This window comes from Euleptes europaea, chromosome 12 (genome assembly GCF_029931775.1).
Source record: "Euleptes europaea isolate rEulEur1 chromosome 12, rEulEur1.hap1, whole genome shotgun sequence".
Lineage (NCBI taxonomy): Eukaryota > Metazoa > Chordata > Lepidosauria > Squamata > Sphaerodactylidae > Euleptes > Euleptes europaea.
The window spans coordinates 57,166,399-57,190,299 of NC_079323.1; the positions used below are offsets into that span (position 1 = coordinate 57,166,399).

Consider the following 23,901-nt stretch of genomic DNA (forward strand, 5'->3'; position numbering starts at 1 on the left):
TTGACTGAAATATCTTTTATACGGAATTCATCTGCAGTGCTGGATTGCAGTGGGAATTGCCTGTGGGGCATCAATTTGAGCATATGGTTTCCATTTGGACTGTGGCAATTACATCAAGATTGCTACTTCTCATTAAAGGAGTGTTTATTTTAATCTGTAAAACATAACAAAAACAATTCACCAATTTAATTTTTTTTTATCCATAACATTTTAAGAAAGTAAAAACAAGGGAGCTACTGGATAACATTATCAACTGGCACAAACCATCAGGGAGTTCTGCTCAAACCCTCCGAAATGAACAGAAGATGCATAAGATTACGGAAGTGCCCCTTCCACAGCTCACGTTCATTTCAAGGGGCTTGGACTGGAGAAATTCTAGCTAGATTGTGCCCAGTATGTGTTTTACGTCATTGAGCTTTTCTGAGACTAGTCTTGACATATATACAGCCTTGCTGACGGTGCCATCTGGCTCACAGCATGAGCCCAGTGGTCCCAAACTGGTTACCTTTTCTGTTCCTTCCTCCTTGAGGCTAATAATGTCCAAATCAAAATTCTTTCTTAAGCCATCTGTTTTGTTGAAGGTGATGCGCCCTGTCAAACCATCCCATCTAGCCTAGAGAGGGGAAAAAGGATTCACTTTAGTTTAACGCTTAAGCTCAGCATCATATGACTAGTTCATAATTTTTTTCTAATGGCATTCTCAAACACTCAAAACAAAAAACTCTCATTTGATTGATAATAAAAACTCAAAGCTTTACCTGTATGTAATAATGAAATGTATACGAGTCTAGTGAATAAAATGTATACGTGAATAAAATGTATAGTGAATGAAATGCATACGAGTCCATGAATAAAAGCAACACCATTCAAACCAAAAATAAAAGAATGTTGAATTGTGGGCCTGCAGAGAGTTTAAATTGTTATCTTTACTTCAAATAACTCAAGAGTAGGCTGCACAGTTCTTCCCTTCTCCATTTTATCCTCGCAACAATCCTATGAGGTCATGTGAGGCCGTGAGAGAATGACTGAGTCTGACTTGACCACCCTGGCTCACCCAGTTGCCCCCCCTAACCCCAAGTCAGAATTAACAAAACAAAAAAGTAAACTCTGACAGATAAACTAAATTATTGCCAATTCCAACCCCTCATTGGATTCTCTCGCTGTTTTACAAATTGATCAAATCCATCAAGTTTCCAACTCCTCTCACCTCTCTCACTCCACACACCGAATGCATTCAAGCAGCAATATCCAGCAATCCGCACCCTTAGATTGGTTTGGGACACCTATGCCTTCCACCACATGCTACATGCTTCTGAAGCTTGGGGTAGTTTTAAAAACAGCTTGTGAAGTGCGATGGGGAAGGATAACTTGCCCTCTGCTTCCTTCTCGCTGCCACAAATAGGGACCATGAGAACAAAAAACGGGGGAGGAACAGAAAAGTCAAATCCTACTCATCCCTCTTTCCCTTAATTTAGAAGTGTGGGTTTATTGGGGAATAAGAACCTTAGCAGCTATAGGTAGAAAATAGAAAGGGGGGAGCAAAATCTGGAGTTTTACTTTTTGTGGAGGGAAAGTTCAGCAGAGTAATGAACACCGATGCCTGAGCTCAGACACAAACATTGTCTTGGACTGAGGCAAAAAAAAAAGTCTAAAACGGGGGTGAGAGTGGGAGAGCTGTGGAAAAAATGATGTATTTTTGTGGGGAGCTGTAAACAGGAGATACGGTCAGAGCAAAAACCAGGTGTCAGTTTTTGAGGAGAAGGATTGCACAAGCAGGATAGCAGATGAGGAGTGCCACCGATTTTTGTCTTTCTTGAGCAGCTCTACAACGAAATAGCTTTAAAGCACTAGACAGGCTGATGATACATTATAAGACCTTCTTCATCACTGTCAATTATTTACCCGTTCTTCCAGCCATGCTTTTTATTTAATTCGTTGCACCCATTGCAGATGGCAATCATCCCACTTGAAAGTGCAGACAAAGTGTACAAAAGTATGTGTAATCTCCCCGTTCTTCTAGAATGGAGTCTCTTGAAATGAATCTCATTTTATGCACAGCAATCATAATCACACTGCATCACAATTTAGTTGTGAGTTCATAGAATGAACAACTGAAGTGCACATTATATGTGTACTTTCAAGAAAAGAAACTTTCACACGTTTGTTCTGGAGGTGCCTGAATATTATGAAATAGACCTGTCAGTCAGGAATTCTGGTGGGAATACCATGGGGGAAAGCAAGCATGTGGCTGTCCTAATAAGCTGACAATGAAAAACTGCGAAGAACAGCACAAGGTGGTAGAAGACAAGGATCAGTACTGATCCTTGTCTTCTACCACTGGCTACAGACTTAAGTACACGTCTGAAGGCGTCTTAAAGAACAGCCGGTTATTCCTATCCTTTTGTGTTAGATTACCACCCTTGCCAATAAAGATAAAACCCAAACACTCCCAACCATGACAGCAGGTTATACAGTCACTTATCCAATCACAGAGCTGAAAAAAGGTCTTGGCAGATCAGCTTGTCAAATCCAAACCATGAATGAGAAATACCACACTTTAACTATATATAAAAGAAGTCAGCCCCCTTCCCCCAGAATTTCAATCTGATTTGACCTGACGAATGTCATTATTTTGTTCTCAAAAATTCTAATCTATCAGACTTTCAGCACAAGCAAAATCGGAGTCTTCTCTCAAAAATACTATCACCAGTGGAACTTCAGGGAACCAAACATCCTATAATTGTCCATGACCGTCCCAATAGTCTATTGTAGAAGGGAAAAAGCCACAAGGGCTTATCTTCCAAAAATAAGCAGTCACTTGCTGTTATATTCAACAGTGCCATTGGTACCTATGCTTTATGTGCTGACTGTTCAGTAAAAATTGTAGAAGTGGAACAGAATTTTATTTTATGTACAACATCAAGACTGCCATTTGCTTTGGTAAATAAGTGTTTATTATGTCTATTGATATATACTCATCCCTACATGGCAGCTCCAAATTAATTGAAGTACATCAGTATATTAGGTGTCATGGAGAAAGGCAAATGGGAAGAAAGCCCCTTTACTTGCTTCTAAAGCATAATTAACAGATGTTGTCATACTATGTGAAACTACATACCTATTTAACTGTACAGAAATATTGGTTTTTATTTGTAAGATTTATAGATATTTAAAATAATTTCCAATGAAATGTTACATAATATGTATAAAAAAACTAGTGGCTTTCTACCAGTGATCTGTAAATTCCTCTGGACCACAGCCCACCTAGCTCTAGTCAGGACTTACATCTGAAATATATTTCTATCCTATGCACCATTCCTGAGGAGTAATTTCTACACAATTCAGTGAGAATTACTTGCAAGCACAGTTCAGCCGCTGAGATCTGATAAGACTGGAACTAGCCTGGGCCATCCAGGTCATTTCATGATCTGGTTGGAAATATGATAATGCTGTGTCTGAAAGCAGGGCTACATGTTATGTTTGTCATTGTGATAGAACTGAAAATGGCATCTACATAAAGGGCTCTCCCTTTCTCTACACGTCATAACATTTACAGGCAAAAACTAGTAGATACAAAGTATCAGTTGTCTAATGCATCTAAAAATACAAAAAGGTGTGTGTATATACAATTACAAAAATTACAAAATATAATAGAAATTACAGAAAATTATTATTGTGATTGCAAAGATACAAGGTTATGCCATATGTTCACAAGTCAAAATGGCAACAATTAGAAACAGCATCAAAAGTATTTACAAGCCTAATATAGCAAATACCAGTTTGAATACAGATATCATATATAGCTTCAATATGCAATTCTATAAAAAAGTTAACAAACTAGAGAAGAGCTCACAACTGACAGGATGCCGGCAAAATTCCTGTTTCAATGTATGAATCTTCATCAGTCATAAATAATCTTGCATTGGTTAATTTGGAAGCATGTTGAAAGCAGTTGCAGATAAATAATAAATTACAGCCCAAACAAACCATTACATTGGTGGTAGCACCAAATTTTGGTGGTGGCACCTTTGGGGGGGGGCTCTTCCAAGTCTTGAGGGGGGATTGATGGAATGTTTAAAAAACAAAAAAAGCATTGCTCAGTACACTTTTTAAAAAAAAGAATAAGCCTTATTGAATAAAATGGGACTAACTTCTGAGTAGACCTGCTTAGGATAGCAGGATAACTAGCACTTTTTCTGCAGAAAAGTCATAATTTGTAAACTTTACACAACAAAAGTGGGACTCAGATTTAAGCTGAAAAGAATTTGCCTCAAAAGTTTTCCACATGGTTCTCCTACACAAACTTTGACTGCATATTCTTTGCCTTTTGATATTCAGCATCAATGGTTGTCATCCAAAGACTTTGTTGTAGCAATCAACTATAGTCAGTATTGGACATGTAGCAGTCAATATTTAACAACGTTTGATGGTATCTAACTAATTAGCCATCAACATTTGACAACATCTGAAAGCTGGCCTGCAGTCAGACATCAATAATTAATGGCTGACTGTCCTTCAGTGTTACTCTTCTGAAGATGCCTACCACAGCTGTGGGCGAAATGTCAGGAAAGAAAATACTAAAACCACGGTCACACAATCCGGATAATCTACAAGAACCGATGAACTCTGACCGTGAAAGCCTTCGACAATATCAATAATTAAGTTTTTTATAGATGATTTGCAATAGATGATTTGCAACATGGTCTGCATAAGAACATCTGGATTCGAGTCTACTAGCACCTTTTGTGTGTGTGTGTGTGTGTGTGTGTGTTAAGTGCCATCAAGTCGCTTCCGACTCATGGCGACCCTATGAATGAAAGTTAGAGGCCAACAAAAATTTTAGGGTGTAAGCTTTCTTGAAGGTGCTACTGGACGAATCTAGCTGTGTAAGCTTAGTTCATTCATTTCAACCGTTCTATAATTTAATTTTGAAGTCAAATTTTAATTCTTACTTTAGATGTAAATCTTGAGATCAAATTCTGACATAAAACATACAAACTGCATAGTTTGCAAATCTGTTGAACTGAAATTTTTGGTTACCAAAACCAGTGGTCTGAAGTGGGACCATAAGCCTGGGTTGCATTAACAGTGTGTGGGTAATGTTGGTGCTTTATCGGTTTAATTTTTCTGTTCCCCATTTGTCCCACACTCCTCCCCAGTTTCCCTCCAGCCTGTAACTATGGGGTTGGATATAGAGATGGGCTTCTACTAAGTTACATACAATGGATCCTGATTAGGGTTGTGTAAAAATAATATTGGTAAATTTAGGGTTCGGGTTTATTGGGCCTGATTTTTTTCAATAAACCCGAAATAAGCTGAATACCCATACCAGTAAAGGGGTATTTCGGCTTTATTTCCGGGTTTACAAAAAAAATTCGGGTCCATTATTCGGATTTTTTACGAATCTCCTGTAGAGGCATTTTTGGAGGTAGAGTCACCAAATTTGCAGCATAGCTGCAAGGAACTCTCCTTAGATGGACACTGAAGTTTGGTGAATGTTGGAACAGGGGGTCCAATTTGATGGGCCTGCACAGGGGTCACTCCCATCCTCCAGGCATTTGTGAGCCGAACTGTCCATCAGTTTTCAGTGAAATTTAAACAAGTTATGATCCTCAAAATTAGATTTTTTAACTAAAATTATAAATTAGTCAAATTAAGCCATATAGCTAGAAAATGATGACGTGGGATTAAATAGAGACAAGTGAAAATGCCAATTCAACGAGCACTAACAGTATTGGAAGTTATTTTGAAAAGGGAGCTAGCAGCTGGCATTGGTTCCTTATCGCCCCTGAACAACTGACTGGCAATATTTTGGTGTGCCAGACCAGGGCTATGTATGTGCAATCATAGCAGGATCAGGCCACTGATGCATTAAATAGATAATTTTACTCACATTGCTTTCAAGAGACTCCCCCTCCCAACAGTCGTCAATTGTCTCCTTAATGATAACTCATGAAAAATTTGCAGGATGAATGGTGACTACAATACCAAAATAGGGGTATCAACCTTAACAAAAACAGATTGACTATTGAGTGGATATTGATCCCAAATTCAAGCAAAAGCAATTTTCACTGAAAACCCCATCATTACGACCTTGATTGGGATCATTGTTTCACTTTCTTTAAATGTATTGCCCCTATATCATTCAGAATCAATATTACACCTTAGTTTCCAGTGAAAAGTAATGATCAGATCAATCGCAAGTCTTTAGCTCCAATTGTAAGCAAATTGAGTAGTTGGTAATTCTAGAGATGCTTTCCTTCACAGAACTAGTCCAGGCGCAAATCAGCCTGACCTGACAGAATCTTTTGCAGTTACTGTGGGATTAATTTTTCTTTGCACCATGCTAGCTAAAAACATATTCTTACATAGCCCACCCACATCCCAGGATGCCGAAGCACACACTGTGTACGTGTAAGTGTCCAATGCACAAATGAAAACAGGTTGCTGTCTGTGAAATTCCTGTGCCATGGGTATAAAAATGTGCTATAGGATTCACTCATATTGCTCCTGCACTTTGCTTATGCCGCTTACAGATGACGCACTACTAGATGATAATCTTCTCTGTATCATTCCTACTTCAGTATATGTGGCTGCTGAAGAGAGCATGACTTGCAATGTCTGTCCAATCTGACAGCATAAAATAATCTTTTAGGTGTGAGGGGAGAGGAGCAGATGTCAGTCAAAAATGTAGGCCTCACATGCGTTGCGCTCAGTCAGGACGTAATGATGAATATGAAGACATAGAAATAAGCTGTAGCATGGGAGACTTGATCTTATTTTATTATGTGTGTGTGTATCTATATCTATATATATTGTATTTTAAATTATGAAGACTGTTAGTAATTCTGCTTTTTGTTGTTGTTATTGTCATTGGGTTTTTTCTAATAAAATTTAAAAAAGTAAGTCTCACAATATGCCATAACCAGGCCTACACTTATCCAGTATACACTTATCTACACTTATTTTAGTGATTCTGAAGCCCTGGGCAAAAATCCAGGATGAAGCCCCAGAATCATTGCCAGCCCCCACCAGTACATCCTACCAGCCCCTATGCCAAGCAAGGTGAGTGGGAGCCAATACCAGAAGCCGGTTGTCCCAGCCTCTGACAGAGTGGGCACAAGTGGCTGCTGATGAGCTGCTGCCTGAGCCCTGGATGGGGTGGGCATGAGTGGCTGTCACTGCAAGCAGCCAGTTTAACCCCCAAACAGGACAGGTGGCGGCAGAAGTCTTCTCTTTTTCTTCTTTCCCCCTCTCCATCTGGGGTGGTTGGGGCCATGGGTAGTCAGGGCCCCCCATAGCCGCCCCCGTGGCAGCTGCTTTTGTTGCCCATTGGCTAAGACCACCCCAGCACTTATCTAGGTACTGTCCTAGGAGGCTACAAACACCTCCTGCTTGCGCTGTTTGTGGAAGTTACTCTACTCAGTTTTTCAGCCCTCAGTTCTTCTTTCCATATTGGCTGCATGTTGTTCATATGATTATCTCTTCTGATTTTCAAGGGGTTGGTGGAGAAGACATGGGGGGGCAGAATAGAAAAAGAGCAGACTGAACAACATGCCAAATGATTCTTTGTTAAAGCATTGATTACACATAATTGGCTTTTATGCAAGGAATGTAATATATAGATATATACTACATTCTTGGTGGTGTTGCTGTTTTTTAAATCTGTGTTTTTCTTCGTATGGGGGGGAGTGAATTAAATAATAAGTCTGAGAAATGAAAGTTAGGAACTATTTCAGTTAACTTGACTGAATTTTATTTTCAGAAATGTTTTCAGTTCTTTATTTTCTTTGAGGAAATTGTGAACTTTATTTTGCAAGTACATTACCTCTTTTCCCTTCTCTCTGAAATGGACTCATCTACAAATTGTTCCATCATCTAGATATCAAATGACAATAGGCCTGGCAAGCATTTAGTTTTCCTATTCAATTGTAATTGAATGCTAATCCTAAACAATGCAGTTTATGTAATACCCACCCATGAATAAACACATTAAATGAACTCTCATTCAATTTCCTTACACCTCACACCTTTTTCTGGGAATACTGAATGTTTCCTAGATATTTAAGTAATCCCCAGTTCAGAGTATGAAAATATTGATATCTTTGCTTGCATATTGAATATTTCCCACTTTGTGCATCTTTGAATACTGTTACACTTTTTTTATATGTTCAAATTCCATGGCAAGATGTTGCATCCATATTAAAACTGTTTATGATTCTTCTTTTAATCAAGAGAAAGAAGAACAGTTCAACATTGTCTTCCTTAGCATTTTTAAGAAGTCAGGAAGAAGTCAGGAATAAGTCAGTATTTTTTCAGTTACTTAGAAATTTTTTACACTACCTTTCTAGAGAGCTGCCGATTATCCCTTACAAAATAAAATGGTACAATAAAATCAAATAGCCACAACGTAAAAACAAGCCATAAAAACACATAGCATTGAGTGTTCTAGAGCTCACCAACAAAAACTTAAACCACATAAAAGCACCAAGGAGGCAAAAATAAAATCCCTTTGGTAAAAGATATATATATATATATAAACTTGTTGAACTTGAACGGATACTACCATTTAATGAACTTGAACGGATACTACCATTTAATCATCTATGTAAATCAGTACACGGCATCTCAAAACAACACGGCAATGTATGTGACAATTTGCTACTCATTTTGGAGGAAATGGAAAAACTGTTCTGAAGAAGAGATTTGCTGCCTTTCCAGATGCTCTAAGTACGTTTATGTACAAAGAAAACCAAGGTAGACCATAATTCTGCACATTATAAATTCCCAGTATTATTGCCCCATGGATAAAGGTATGGCCATATTAATGCATAGTTGAAATTTTAGTATCCATAACTGAAGTACGAGCATCTTTATTCTTTGCCAAGTAGTTCCAAATGAATTCCTTTCCTCTCATGAAAACAAGTTAATAATTTCCTACAGTGTTTTCCCTTTAAACCTCCATAAAGCACCTCGACTTTGCAACTGCCTTGGAAGACCTGGGTTGACTCCTTTTTCTTTCTATGTGGTCTCCCTTTAAACAGCTACATGACATGCAGAAATTCAACAAGTAAGGTTCTTCTTAGCATGGGGGTATGTGTCAGTTGTTGATTTTATGCCTATTGCACAACTTTTTAAAGACACAGAAGTCCTGAAAGAAAAAAGTGACAACTAGAGTTATGCAAAAAATAATAATAATAATTCAGTAAACTTCGGGTTTATTGGGCCCATTTTTCCCCGGTAAACTTGGAATAAGCTGAATAAACATACTGGTAAATTTTAAAGGGAGAATCACAGAAAGAAAAAGGAGTCAACCCAGGTCTTCCAAGGCAGTTGCAAAGTTGAGGTGCTTTATGGAGGTTTAAAGGGAAAACACTGTAGGAAATTATTAACTTGATTTTTTTCAGGTTCACTGAAAAAATTCGGGTCCAGTATAGTTTATGGGGATTTTTTCCGAAGCTCCTTTGGGGGCATTTTTGGAGATAGAGTCACCAAATTTGCAGTGTGGCTGCAAGGGACTCTCCTTAGATGGCCACCGAAGTTTGGTGAACGTTGGGACAGGGGGTCCAATTTTATGGGCCAGCAAAGCGGTCGCCCCCATCCTCCAGGCATTTGCGAGCCGAGCTGTCCATCGGTTTTCAGGTTCAGAAGTTCAGCGTTGCCAAGGTTGGGCAGAAGGAGCTGACTGGCATGCTGGTGCCTCAAAGTCTGGGTCTCCCTTTGTGTTTGGGATGCATAGCATGATGTCCATGCAAATTAGCTTCCAAATTGAGGGAAACGGCTTAAATGCAAGAAAAATAAGGCACAGAAAACATTTCTTTTGGTAGCAAATAACATCCTGTCAACAGTCCTTTATTATAGTCATAAAAATCTGTCCACAGTGGACTGGGAAGCAGGAATACCCCTGCAGCCGAGAAGAGCGGTTTGACCCCCATTTTTTCTGAGAGAACTTCAGGAAGTCTCTCGGAAACATTGGGTGCGGTCCCGCTGGCATTGAGGGGAGATACAATGCCGCGAACGTCTCCTTGGCATTAGGCTCAGATCTCCTCTATCTATTACCATCTAAGCAACTACATGGAAGCAAGAATACCTACTCTTCTAAAATCTGAGTAAGTTACAAGAACTCTTTCATTTTACCCGGATTTGGAAGCTCTGAAGGATTGTTAAATACATCTATTAAATCCGCATCTCCCCACCTAATGTATAAATGACTCTTTGAAAACAAGAAAATATTTTGTCGAAGGCTTTCACGATCAGAGTTCATTGGTTCTTGTAGGTTATCCGGGCTGTGTAACCGTGGTCTTGGTATTTTCTTTCCTGACGTTTCGCCAGCAGCTGTGGCAGGCATCTTCAGAGGAGTAACAGAGGAGAGACACTGTCCTTCAGTGTTACTCCTCTAAAGATGCCTGCCACAGCTGCTGGCAAAATGTCAGGAAAGAAAATACCAAGACCATGGTTACACAGCCCGGATAACCTACAAGAACCAAAGAAAATATTTGATAAACCGGCAGGAAGGTTATCAATTTGATCGGTGGGTAGACATAACAAACAGGATCTTTTGAAAGACGCTACAACTACCAATCAGACACTACGACGCAGAAAGGGGAGGGAGGAAGAGATACCCCCCACCCCAGTGGTGATGTCTTTTTGACTTAAGTAGGTCCTCCAGCCACATTTTTCCTGGAAGCAACTTATCTTGGAGAACCTGAAGACAGTAAGAAACTCGTTGCTCTCTAAGGCGTCTAATACCATCGTAGCATCATCGATCATGGGACCGGAAGTGTGTCTCCCTTGTGTAACTGGAAAATATCTCCCAAGTTCCTGGATATAAAGAGGAGGTGACGGAAGGTCCACAATCCTACAACTTCCTGTGTACATCCTGTTTCCTGCAGCATCTTCGTGCTAGAGTGTCTTTAACTCAATGGTATTCTAATACTAAAGTACTACCCATAATACAAGAATCTTACCAAATTATTTACAAACTTTCTTTTTTCGGTGTATCTGTCTGGACTTTACCATCTAAGCTTTAACAGAATTTTTAAAAGTAGCAACCATGGAATGTGCGACTAATCAGCTGGATCAACTACTTGCTATGATAAACTCTCAGTATCAATCTATCAACCAAAAATTGGACATCATCTTAGACGAATTTAAAGATATAAATAACCAAGTTACTACAATGAAGCCAGATGTAGGAGCAGTGGACTTTTTAACTGAGAAAACGGCTGAAGAACAGAAAAATTCTATAAAGGAACTGGAAAGCCATGATAAACAACCAGAGGCTGCATACCTTCAAGAAAAAATGCAATAGATCAGCTGGCTACAATGGATCTGAATGTGAGAGACTTTGATTTCTGTCTTTGCAATCTGCCTGAAGAACACTTTAATGCTAGCTTGGAGGATTTGAAGCGTGGAAAGGCTGGAGTTACTGAGATCTCTCTCTACGACTTTGGGATGGAAGAAATTACAATGCAGATTTACTATGAGAACCCTATGTCTGCAGAGGGAATTTTACCAACAGTCTCCAAGGATGCTCTTCGACGTTTAGTGTTAAAAAGGAAAAGCGGAAGAAGCTGGAAATTCCTAACAAAGGGACTGGTTAAAAGAGTTTAGATTTTCTGGAACAAAAAAAGGAACTAATTGAAAGGCTTAGCTTTGGTGAAAATGGAACAATCTACTATACTAATATACTAGAAAGATAATTTGCAATTATGGGTGATTGGGAGACATGGAGGGTTTACAGAGAAATTGACTTTTAAAGGAGGTAATAAATATTGTCGAAGGCTTTCACTGTCAGAGTTCATTGGTTCTTGAAGGTTATCCGGGCTGTGTAACCGTGGTCTTGGTATTTTCTTTCCTGACGTTTCGCCAGCAGCTGTGGCAGGCATCTTCAGAGGAGTAACACTGAAGGACAGTGTCTCTCAGTGTCAAGTGTGTAGGAAGAGTAATATATAGTCAGAAGGGGGTTGGGTTTGAGCTGAGTCATTGTCCTGCAAGTATTAAAGGTAATGTGCAAATCATTGTCCTGTAAGAGTCAAGATAATGTGCTAATGAGGGTGTGGTATGTTAATGTGGTACCATTGTATCCTGAAGTGATCTGTTAATGTGTGGAATCCAAGGCTAATCCGCATGGCTATTGTGGACTGTAGTCTTTGTTAGTCTGGAGGTTTTCAGAACAGGAAGCCAAGCCTTATTCATTCTTAAACTCTCTTCTTTTCTGTTAAAGTTGTGCTTTAACAACAAAGACTACAGTCCACAATAGCCATGCGGATTAGCCTTGGATTCCACACGTTAACAGATCACTTCAGGATACAATGGTTCCACATTAACATACCACACCCTCATTAGCACATTATCTTGATTCTTACAGGACAATGATTTGCACATTACCTTTAATACTTGCAGGACAATGACTCAGCTCAAACCCAACCCCCTTCTGACTATATATTACTCTTCCTACACACTTGACACTGAGAGACACTGTCCTTCAGTGTTACTCCTCTGAAGATGCCTGCCACAGCTGCTGGCGAAACATCAGGAAAGAAAATACTAAGACCACGGTTACACAGCCCGGATAGCCTACAAAAACCAATGAGGTAATAAATGTTACCTATCGTTCTAATCTATTTACTATTAATGAGATTTATTAATTATTATTTTTTGTGTTAGTATCAATTAATTTTTTAACGAATATATTCAATGCTTTATCTTTAAAATTGCATGTGATTTAGTTTAATAATAACATTAAAAATATTAAGATTGGAATTATCTATACTAAAGAGTACATAGGCTTATCGATGGATGGAGGAAGATGTAGGGGAAGTCTTTTTTTTCTTCTTTTTTCTTTTTATATTGGATATACTTTTAACAACAATATAACGTGTTTTTTTATGATTGTTAGCAATTGTAGGAATGTATATGTTTATTTGACTTAGAAAAACAATAAAAATTATTTTTTAAAAAATTATAGGCCTAAAAATCTGATTTCAAGAGATGGTCACAGTGCAGGGAAACGAAGCCTCTACTCAGTGCGACCTTCAGTTTGAGAGCAGGTTTTCGGGGAAGGGGAAGTGATATTGGAGCCAGCCAAAATCTTGACCACAGGGGTTGTTCTGAAGGAGACTGCTCATCCGCACAGGTGACGAAGTCTCCTTCAGAAGCCCGGTGGTGTGAGCAGCTGTTGAAGCCGGTTCTTTTTAGTAGGAGGGGATATCCCTCCAGTCGGGACTGGGTGAGCCCCATCTTTTAAATAACTCTTATGCTTGATCCAGATTAGCCCACTGAAAGTTGATGGTTAGTCAGACCAAGTGGGCTCCGATTACAAGACCCCTACCTCAAAAGGGTACCAACTATGAGGCCCTAACAAAACCAGTCAAAAGAAAAATGGGAGAAAGCATAGAGCCATGCATGTGAGCAAAGACGAATAGTCGAGCCCGCAAAAGCCGAATATCTTTTTTGGGAATCACTTATTCAGCTTTGGGCAGATTCCCAGGTTTTGGTATTCGGTCTACCTGAAACCCGAATATTGCTGAAATGGCTAATTTCGGGTTTATTTTAAGTTCAGGTATACCAATATGGACAACCCTAGTCACACCTCTATGTATGAAAGATGTACACTCCTAATTCTGCAGAGGATAAGCTAGACAGTTCTCCAAACCTGTAACTAAGAGACCAACAATACATTACCCGGTACATCTATGACTGGATTTCCTGGTATTTTGGAGAGGGTTTAGTGAAATGTAAGCAAGCTGCATATTTGAGGCTTACCCCCTCCCTCAGACTTAGCTGCTCTTTGGCCTAAAGGGAAACTGTATTTCCCCCCGTGAGGTACACAGCAGCAGGGAAGGGTTATTTTGACTTGGAAAATGGTATATATGAGAAAATTTAAATGCATCCTAGCTACTTATCTGAATAAACGGGCAGTCTCCCTGGAGCTGCATTTCAGTTTCCAATGACCATATAAAAGCCGCAGATTTCCCATGTTACCTACAGGAAAGCTGTGTTTCTGCTTATGCTAAGGGACCACTGTTGGATTCCTCTGCATCATACTGTTCTTCGTGTGGCATCAAAGCGGGAAGATGCATACACATTTTCTAGACATCTATTTAATCCCTTCCAATAGAAGGACTAGAGTTTTCTATCCGTTATGGGAAATTGTCTTTTTCTTTTTCACTGAGTATAAAAAAGACCCTCAGGAAGACACTAAGGAACTTGAGGTTTTTATAATCAGCCTTTTATAGACCATAAAAGAAATTAGCTGTGAAACTATCAGTAATTGGATCAGATTTCTCTCTCTCTCTCTCCATTGAAGAGAACCAAGCGGTATGTGACAAACGTGAATTGCATAGCAGCTTCACATATTAGAACTGATCAAATGAAAATGCGGTGTTGCTTTTGATCACTATATTAAGACATTCTGTCAAAGCCACTTAATCTGAAAGGCAATGATGCAATATGGATGGAAACTGTTCAGACATGTTTTAATGCATTTCTCCATTATCACATTATTATTACTACTGCCAAACATTGTGGGGATCTAATGAGGAAGAAGGATAAGGCATTAAGTAGGGGTGGGAGCTGAATGGGAATTGAGAAGCATGTCATGTATAAGGGACAACATCAGATGTGGAATAAGCTTCTAGAAGCAGAAATTTCATTATGTACAATTTTTCAACAATATCAATTTGGACTTCCAGCCCTAAAGATGGACTCCGTAATACCCCTATATATGAATCTTTGCCCCAAAGCACCAGTTTCTCAAGGTATTGTGACATTCTTCACATTGCAAGATAAAAAACCCGAACAGAGCATACAACAGCCTTTTATCACACACATATATACAATCATACAGTTCAGTTATAGCTTCAGAATTTGTACATTTAAATGCTTTTTTATTAGGAAGACTTCAAATATTACACAAATTGATTTCTTGGACCTTTCAGTGTTGAAAAACGGAGATATTTGATACTTATGTTTCAATAATTGTGCATATTTGTTTTGGCCAGAACAGCTGTCCACCAATGATTCAAATTGAGAATTATGACTATTTCTGTTTTACCACTTTAGTTTCCTCAAAGTCTATATACCTGTTGTTAATATAGGCAAATGGAAAGTGGAAATCCTCCCCCTACACACACCCAAATTCACTCAGAGCTTAAAACTAAAACATGGTGGCAGTGTTTATTTCTTTTTTGCAGACCTTTCTGAATTTATTTCAGTTCTGTCCTGAAAGGCTGGCTGTATCAGAAACTTTCAGTAAGTAAACTGAATATTCTGATAGCAAATACCTGAACATGAAAACTGACACTGAGCGGTATACGGCAGAGGACAAAGCATATTAAACAGTAAAGAATGGGCCATTCTGGGTGCCAGCAAAAGGTGCGCACTTGCCTCTTTTATCAGGTTCATAAATCTGGGTCCAAAACGCCATGGCTTATGTCTGTGACACTGCAGGGAGCTGACAGTCATTTGAGAGGCACGCTGGGAAGCCACTGCTACCATGTAAACAGCATCATACATCAGAGCTGCTTCTGTCTGTGTGTGGGAAAAACACAAAGGGTTTTTTTTTTTTTAGCAGATCCCTTCAAGTCCTACATCCTTATTTTTCCTTTCCTTTAAAATACTGGCCCTCCATTCAAGGTTCATGGCATCGCAGTAGACTAACTATATGATGAAGTAATCACATGCCTAATTTTAGGCATTTTTTCCCCTAGGGACGTAAAACTTGGTATCAGGCCATTTGTATGCAACTTGCAATGACACTGCCTATAATCAATGACATCTTTGTAAAATGCAGTATCATTTATGATAAAACTTCACAATTATTCAGAAGTAAATTGCATACTAGGATAAAATATAGGAAACAACATTGACTTGGTTGATGAGATACTAACATAACTGCTGGTGTTAACTGCCATGCTAATCCATTTTAGATTAAAAGATTAAAAAAACTGTAAATCTTTTGGGAGACTGGGAGAGATAATTCTCTGGCTGTTTCAGTTACCTAGGTAAATTACGATGGCACCATAGCATGGTGGGTGCAGGCTAGGGTTGCCAGTTCTGGGTTGGGAAATTCCTAGAGATTTGGGGGTGGAGCTTGGGGAGGGACCGCAGTAGAGTAGAATGCCATAGAGTCCACCCTCATCTTGAGATCAGTTGTAATTCTGGGAGATCTCCAGGTCCCACCCGGACGTTGGCAACCCTAGCACAGCCAGAACATGGCTGCCACAATACAGCTGCTGCAGGAGGTGGAGCCAGGCACAAAACGGCTGCTGTAGTTTACCTTCAGTCACACACTGTGATCCTTGTGCTGTAGAGGCAGCTGCTTCTAAAGTAATATATTTTTTCAATCTGCAGAGCCGATCAAATGGCCAATTGAAAGTCTTGCTGGGTAAAAGCTCTACCTGGCCCCACCCACTTTCTAAAAACATTTGGAGGGCACCAGGTTGGGGAAACATTTGGAGGGCTGTACTGTGGCATCAGTGTTATATGTATTGAAGAGGGTTTGCCGTCCTATATGATCTAAATTTATCAGCTAATCTTAAAGTAATGCAGATCTGAGATCATTCTGTGAAAGAACAAATTAAAAGTGATACTTATGGTGAGCAATGCTACACAGGAAGTCTAATTGATCAACGCTACCATTTGATATGAACCATTCCAAATGACTCCTATCAACTTAAAGAATATTGGGTTGGATCCTGTGAATCCATTTTGCTAACAGTGAAACCTTTCTCTGGTGTAAGACCCCTCTCTTGCTCTAGTGGAAGAAGTGAATCCTGCTTTGCCATTAGCAGAACAGATTAAATAGGACCCAGCCTATTGATCCTGAAAGTAAGAAGAAGAGTTGGCTTTTATACCCTGATTATCTCTACTTTTAAGGAGTCTCAACCCAGCTTACAATTGCCTTTCCTTCTTCTCCCCATAACAGACACTTTATGAAGTAGGTGGGGCTGAGAGAGTTCTGAAAGAACTGTGACTAGCCCAAGGACACCCAGCATGCTTCATGTGTAGGAGTGAGGAAACCAACCCGGTTCACCAGATTAGAGTCCACCACTCATGTGGAGGAGCAGAGAATAAAACCTGGTTCTCCAGATTAGAGTCCATCGCTCTTAACCACTACACTATGCTGGTGTACGTTAAGTGGCTCAATGGTAGTACCACCTATTGTGTATAAAAGAAAGCTTTGCATATTGTGCCATCCTAATGAAATGCTTGGCCGCCATCCCATTTTGTTTTCCCCTTGTTGTTCCTGTACCTACTGTAGCTTGATAGCCTTCCTTATGTCATCTTTTAACTGGCACTGATGCTTGATCTTACATTGCCAATGGACAGTCCAAAAAACTGGCATGTATTAGAGCACTACCTTTGAAAGAAATTTGTACAGTGCAAGATGTAAAGCCCTGATAATAGGCAGCTACTTGAAGACTCTAATGAGTTTGTCCCACAAACATAGGGCAATTTATTTGTTAAAGCTGAATCAAAGCTGTGTTGTTGTGGGCTTTGCCTTATCCTTATCTAATGCTCCGATACTGTTATTATTTTGCATCATTCATATGGCATCTGTAACAGTGAGCAGGTACAGTTCAGAGGAATGTAGAAGTATCATCGTTTCAATCAGAACAGCCCATGTAACCATATCAGTGGATCTGACAAAAGCACCAAGATGTCAGTAAGTCTGCCTGTCTGTTCAGACCATTAGTCCATTTTGATAAAGCCACAGATGCCCATAGACACAAATTCTACTAGTGGTCACCTTAGGTCTGGAGTGGATACAGCCTGTGTTGCAAACAAGATGTCGGGGTGGGCCTGTTCGTATTGAAATGCAGTCTGTGCTCAGAGAATGACTGGTCAAAAGTGTGAAGGCTTTCTACACAGCACACTCTCTTTGATTTCTGCATAGTAGTGGCAGCCTTAAAAGACATCATATCAGCCACCTGTGCCTGAGGTAACATTCTCTGAGGTCTCTTTTTATGCATATTGTGGCAAAGCACAAGGGGCTGTGGGCAGCAAGTGCGTGGCTTATCATATCCTGAAGCAGTATTTGACTGTGAATTATGGGTATTAGACAAATTCAGATCTGCAGCCAACATATCTACCACTTTTCCTCAATAATAAAATCCATAATAACTAACACAAGTTAGTAAACTCCTTTGTGGTTTAAGTCAGCAATGTGTTTTTTAAACTTACCGTCATCATGCCATCTAGGAGACCAGTCTCTGGCTTGGGTGGTGCCTGTAGCCGTTCCATGGACCACTTCTCAATAATTGATGCCACTTGTGGATTGTCAATGTTGAGTAGGCGAAACCCGGTCATGTTGACTCCACTATATCTGTAGGGTTCCAGGTCAAGTGCAAACAAATCCTGTGTCACCAAGTTTTGGTTTTTTAAAAAGAGAGAAATTATATTAATGATTTTAAAAACTACCTTATGGTTGGTCAGTCCTGATAATAGCCCTAATTGCTAGTGGATGTCAAAGTTATAGAATGTGGTCTCAAGTAGATATTTTTCTTTGGTGTGACTGTTTTATGTATTTTCAATTGGTCTTGATAAAGATTATTACATGGGTTTTGGATTTTTCTTCAACCACTTAGAATTCCATAACGCTGTTACCTGAGGATCTGAGGAAAGGGGTATTCATGGCTACTAGTTAAAATGGATACTGGTCGTGATGCATACCTATTATCTCCAGGATCAGAGGAGCATGCCTATTATCTTGGGTACTGTGGAGCACGGGCGGGATGGTGCTGCTGCAGTCGTCTTATTTGGGGGCTTCCTAGGGGCACCTAGTTGGCCACTGTGTGAGCAGACTGCTGGACTTGATGGGCCTTAGTCTGATGCTTTTCTTATGTTCTTATGATCTGGGTGTATTGGAATGTGAAGTACTGTCTAATGAGCTTTATCTTCTGCCATCATCCTAGGGGATAATATTGTTTTATGGGTGAAATATGTGGCTGAATATGAATTTTATATCTTTGTCAATTTCAACAAAATTCTAGATATTATGAATAAACACACAAAGACACTTTCTTTCTGACTCCATATTACACTAGACTCTACATTAATTGTAAAATCTGAATGTGTGTGCTGAGTAGGATTTATGAAATATCTTATTTGATGGAACTTGAAACATTATATACTCACAACATTAGTTTATAAGCAAGTTCCTCTGCAATTTCTAGTGTTCATTTATATCACCCTGATGATAATGTTATGGTTATGACCCTCCCTCCAGTATAAAAACTGGCTAGCCAATGTTAAGAATATTTTCCATCCCTAGGAAACAAAATGCCCAGCAATGTAATAAGCGCTACAATTTTACTACTTATCAGCTCCATATTTCTCTTGCCTTGCCTATTTTGGTAACTTGCTGTCACTTATTCTTATATATATGTCAAGTTGCGAAAAACCAGTTTGCTGCACATTAGATACCTGAAGTTTGCAAAGCAGGAATATAACGGCTTCTTTAAGTGATTTCATTTTGTGACACATTTCAAAACCACATGTCATGAACTGAGCATATGAAAGACAGTTGTCAGGATTTGGAAGATGAGTCTCAAGGAAAATGTCTTGCTAGCATTAATGACCTTATGAAGAACTCTTCTCTATTATGCCTGGGTATCACTGTTACTTACTTTAAAAAAAAAACCAAAAAAACCCCAACAACCCAGAGTGTTCACAATTTTGCAGTTGCTTGTTTAAAATACAGGATATCAAACAAAACATTGGCAGTCAGAATTCAGACACTGTCAAGCCAAACTTGCTAAGCTTTCACAAAGAAAGAAAGGTTACCTCCATTAAAACATCTTTAATTATTTTGTATTGGCTTTAATGAGCTTCAAAGCAGTTTATACTAAGATATTCTTAGGAGGGATCAACACTACTTTCAGTTTTTCAAGCCACATGAGCTATAGCACGCTTCTCAAGCACTTCACCTCTGCAAGTTTGTTTAAAACAAAATTGCATCAGTAGTGTTCTTTGCGAATTGAACAGTAAATATAATTTTGACAGCTTTGCTTGTCAAACTTTTGTGTTCAATAGCTATATACAAAATGTAACTTAATACATGGCCGATAAACATTTGTTCTGCAGGATCTGACCTTACTGTCACTTTGAAGTACTACTACCTTCAGATTAGAATATGGCTAACAAAATCAAAACATAGGATAATTCTGGGGACAATGAAAATGTTATGCTGAAACTTAAACCCACTCTTGGAGACTTTCCACAGTAGAGCTAAAGTTAACTACTAAATAGTCATGTTTTTACAGCAAAATTGTCACTTGAACTTGAAAAACCTTTAATGGCATAAGTAATATTACAATTGTTACAAAGGTACATAAAATATGCAGTCATTAAGATAAAAACATAGGCCAGTAAATTCCAAAAGTAGAAATTACAAACTTTGGGCTTTTTGAACTTTCATCACCTCGACTAGAAAATTGGCAACATCTAAGGTAACCTCCGGATCGGAATCGTTTAATAAAAATTGACGTTTTGCTTGGGAAGATAGGTGATATTTGGAAAGAAGCCAATTTTTTTTGTCACGTTTTACAGAGGAAGACTAGAGAGAGCAGATCTAGTAGTACCATGAATCATTCCCTCACTGAGAAGCTCACAGAATATTTTTCCTGTTCCTAACTAATACACTACAGCCAAACACTCAAACACTTTGGATACGTTTAAATTGGAGTTTTTGATCTTCCCCCATGCATCCAGTATTTCCTTAGACATGGTTTTGAAATATGAGTTCACAGCTATATACTTTCTATGCTTTGGGAAGTATTTGGATGAATGGGATGGGAAAAGGCTTGGTGCGAGCAACAGATATACCAGGCCAGTTCCATTACAAGACAATGGCTCCTTCAGTAATAGTAATACTTAGCTGTTAAGGAGCACTTTTCATTGTTAATGGTGGTGCACAGAACACTGGGGAGTAAAAAAAAAGTCTTCAGTGGTTCCTGCTGTAACAGAAAGAAATTTATCAGTATGTCTTACCAGGGTTGTAAAAAAGTAGTGATAGTATTCTGTCATCATACCCATGGAGAGAATCTGTAGAAAAAGAGAAGAGTGTAGAGAAGAGAAACCAACGTGAAAGAGAGCAAATGGCATAAATGTTTGACACAAGAAATCCCTGGCATATTCTATATACAACTTTGCTACACAGTTTACTACCTTTGTAGGCCTTTAACAGCGCATTCCTGAGATCTAAGGGCAAAAGCCCTTAGGAGGTCAGGAAGGGGTTGCGATGGCATCCGGGTCCCCTTTGCTGGCATCTGGGCAACTAACGCCGGCATTAGTGGCCCGGACGCCAGTGGGAAGGCCTAGATCAGGGGTGGGGAACGTCAGGCCCGGGGGCCATTTAAGGCCCACAAAATCATTTGATCTGGCCCTTCGTGGGTCCTGGCAGATCTCTAGGTCAGAAGGGTCTAAGACTGGTGACCCACCCCCTCCCGCGGACAGGAATAGCCTCTATTCAAGGCGGATGTAAGTTTGTATTGCTGAGAAAAGGAACCTTCCCCCCCCCTTGATGAAGAGTTGTTAGCTATGGAGCTGCTAGGACTGCCCCAGAATATAGCAGGCTAATTTTTAAGTTGATAATTTTGTATGGCCCGCAAATGCTATTATAAATATCCAAATGGCCCTTGGCAGAAAAAAGGTTCCCCGCCCCTGGCCTAGATGTTGGTCATGGGGTGCTGCCATGGCAGCACCGCCCTGGGACGCTGATGGAGGCATCAAAGGCCGTGTCGGAGTCCCGGGAGGCGTTCACAGGGCGTTATGGTGCTGGGCTGGGTGAGGAGCTGCTTTCAGGTGGCCTCCAAAGCCCTTTCGGGCCGGGAATGCCCCTTTTATTTTTGCCAAGATACGCCACCTCCCGTGCAACCTTATGAGGGTTGCAAGGATTTTTAATGCCGAGAGGCGGGGCCGACGCCTCCTTTGGAGGCAGTGCAGCCACATTGCCTCCAAAGACCTGCACAGGCATTCCTCTCAGGAATGCACTTGTAAGCCTTGTACGCATGACAATGTGTGCATCAAAATCAGCACACAAGAAGGGAAGCAGGCATAACTGCACTGTTCTACCCCCTGCTGACACACATGATCCATGGTTTGTGAGCATGGAGCCTATGCGCATAGAAACTGTGGATGCATAGGCTTCTATTTTGTGATCAGAAATACTGCTTTTTGTCATTCCCAATCACAGAGACAGAGTCTATGTGCATACATTTCCTAGGCTAGGTGCTCACAAGCTGGCAATTACATGCCGGCAGGCGGTGGAGCTAGCATGCTTGTGCCTCCTCTCCTTCTATGCATATTGATTTCCATGCCCGTACTGTTATGTGAGGATGGCTTCTGTAGAATGGGACTATATGGACAAATCAGTGTGGAACAAAGGACTAACCACCAGGATCTACATACTCAAATTGGTGATTATGATTTCTTTAATACCAATGTGATACAAAAAAGAAGGAATAAACTAGCCTCTTTTCATGACAAATTATTAAACTTAATGGGTTTGAGAGAAGGTTACCATCTGTACTGGCCTTCCCACCCTCCCCTTCATGTATTTGAAATGGTCTGGTTGAGGGGCCAGCCACCTATGGGAGCTCTTGTAGTAGAGCGGGATTTATATGCCATCTCTGATTGTTTTAAGGCTTGATTGTATTGACAGTTTTATTCTTATTATTGCATGTTTGTGTGGTTTTTCAAATGATGTTATCTGCCCTGAGCTGGCTTGCTGGGGAGGGTGGGCTACAAATATGAAAAATAAATAAATACAATAAAGTTGAGGGCAGCAACTGTTTTTTCCATCAAAGCTGGCATCCTGTCTCTCTCTCCTCCTACCTGCCACTGTTTTACCATTCACGTGGGGGAGTCTGGCTGCCCGTTCTGAGTTGACCAAGACCCTGTGTGCCAAATTTGATCTGTTTCTGATTTTGATTGTAACTGAGAATTGCTGGTTGTATATTAATATTGTATGAAATTGAGTGTTTTTTATTGTATTCTACGATATATTGCTGATGTGACCAGCCCTGAGCCCAGCTTCAGCTGGGATAGAAGGTGGGATATAAATACAAAATATTAAATAAATAAATGATGCAAATGCAAATCAAGTTGCTGCTGTGATGTAGAAATTGGTCAATGATTATGATTATCATTGTTTATTATATCACAGTCTGGTTGGATGGTTAGATTATTTGAATCCTTTATTTTAACCTTTTGTTTAATCCCAAAATATGGTACATTTTATATATTTTATATTTAATTGTATTTTATACTCTGTAGGGGCCCTGGTTTGTTCATCAGGGATTTGTGTGATCTCTTTTCGATCGTGAGAATCTGTATGAGCTGTCTTTTGTACTATGCCTATTAAAGGTTATTGAATTGAATTAAATAAATTAATAAATACATAAATAAGACACATTTTCCAGTTTTTGGTGTAACCAATAGCAAGAAAACACCTCTCTTTCTAGAAAGGAGTTACATCCCTTTCAGGTTTTCTCCACAAATGATGTCACACTATCAGTGTCAGCTTTTCCCCCAGCATCCCTGCCCCCAGTGGGAAGCTTGTAACCCCGAAAAAGAAGTGTTGGCTAAGAGAGAATGGTTTCCAAGGTAGCCTGATGAAATTTCATGGCTCAAGTGGAGAAATTAATCCAGTCTCCCAATTTTGAGTATAAAACTAACTACTAAACTACATTGACTCATAGGGCATTTGCATCAATAAGCCAAGATTTTAGTGAACTGGTCTTATACTGTATCATATACACTGTTTCATGTATACTGAAATTTAACATAAAATGTATCCATATAATGGTAACCCTTAATTATGTTTGATTTTGCATGCCAGCTTAGGACTTGGTACCAACTTACAATTTCCTTGCCTCTGCAGGGAAATCAGTA

The 23,901-nt window shown here is 39.6% G+C and overlaps 1 protein-coding gene across 5 annotated transcripts in view; it reads right to left on the reverse strand.

Moving 5' to 3' along the window:
* GRIK1 (glutamate ionotropic receptor kainate type subunit 1) overlaps positions 1 to 23,901 on the reverse strand; it is a 207,022-nt gene that overhangs the window by 165,075 nt on the left and 18,046 nt on the right. For all 5 annotated transcript variants that reach the window (XM_056858891.1, XM_056858889.1, XM_056858892.1 and 2 more), the window contains exons 4-7: positions 20,998 to 21,051; positions 18,190 to 18,363; positions 15,391 to 15,534; positions 506 to 613 (exon numbers count right to left, since the gene is read on the reverse strand). In XM_056858891.1, coding sequence (XP_056714869.1) covers positions 506 to 613; positions 15,391 to 15,534; positions 18,190 to 18,363; positions 20,998 to 21,051 — 480 coding nt within the window. The remainder of the gene's footprint in view (positions 1 to 505; positions 614 to 15,390; positions 15,535 to 18,189; positions 18,364 to 20,997; positions 21,052 to 23,901) is intronic.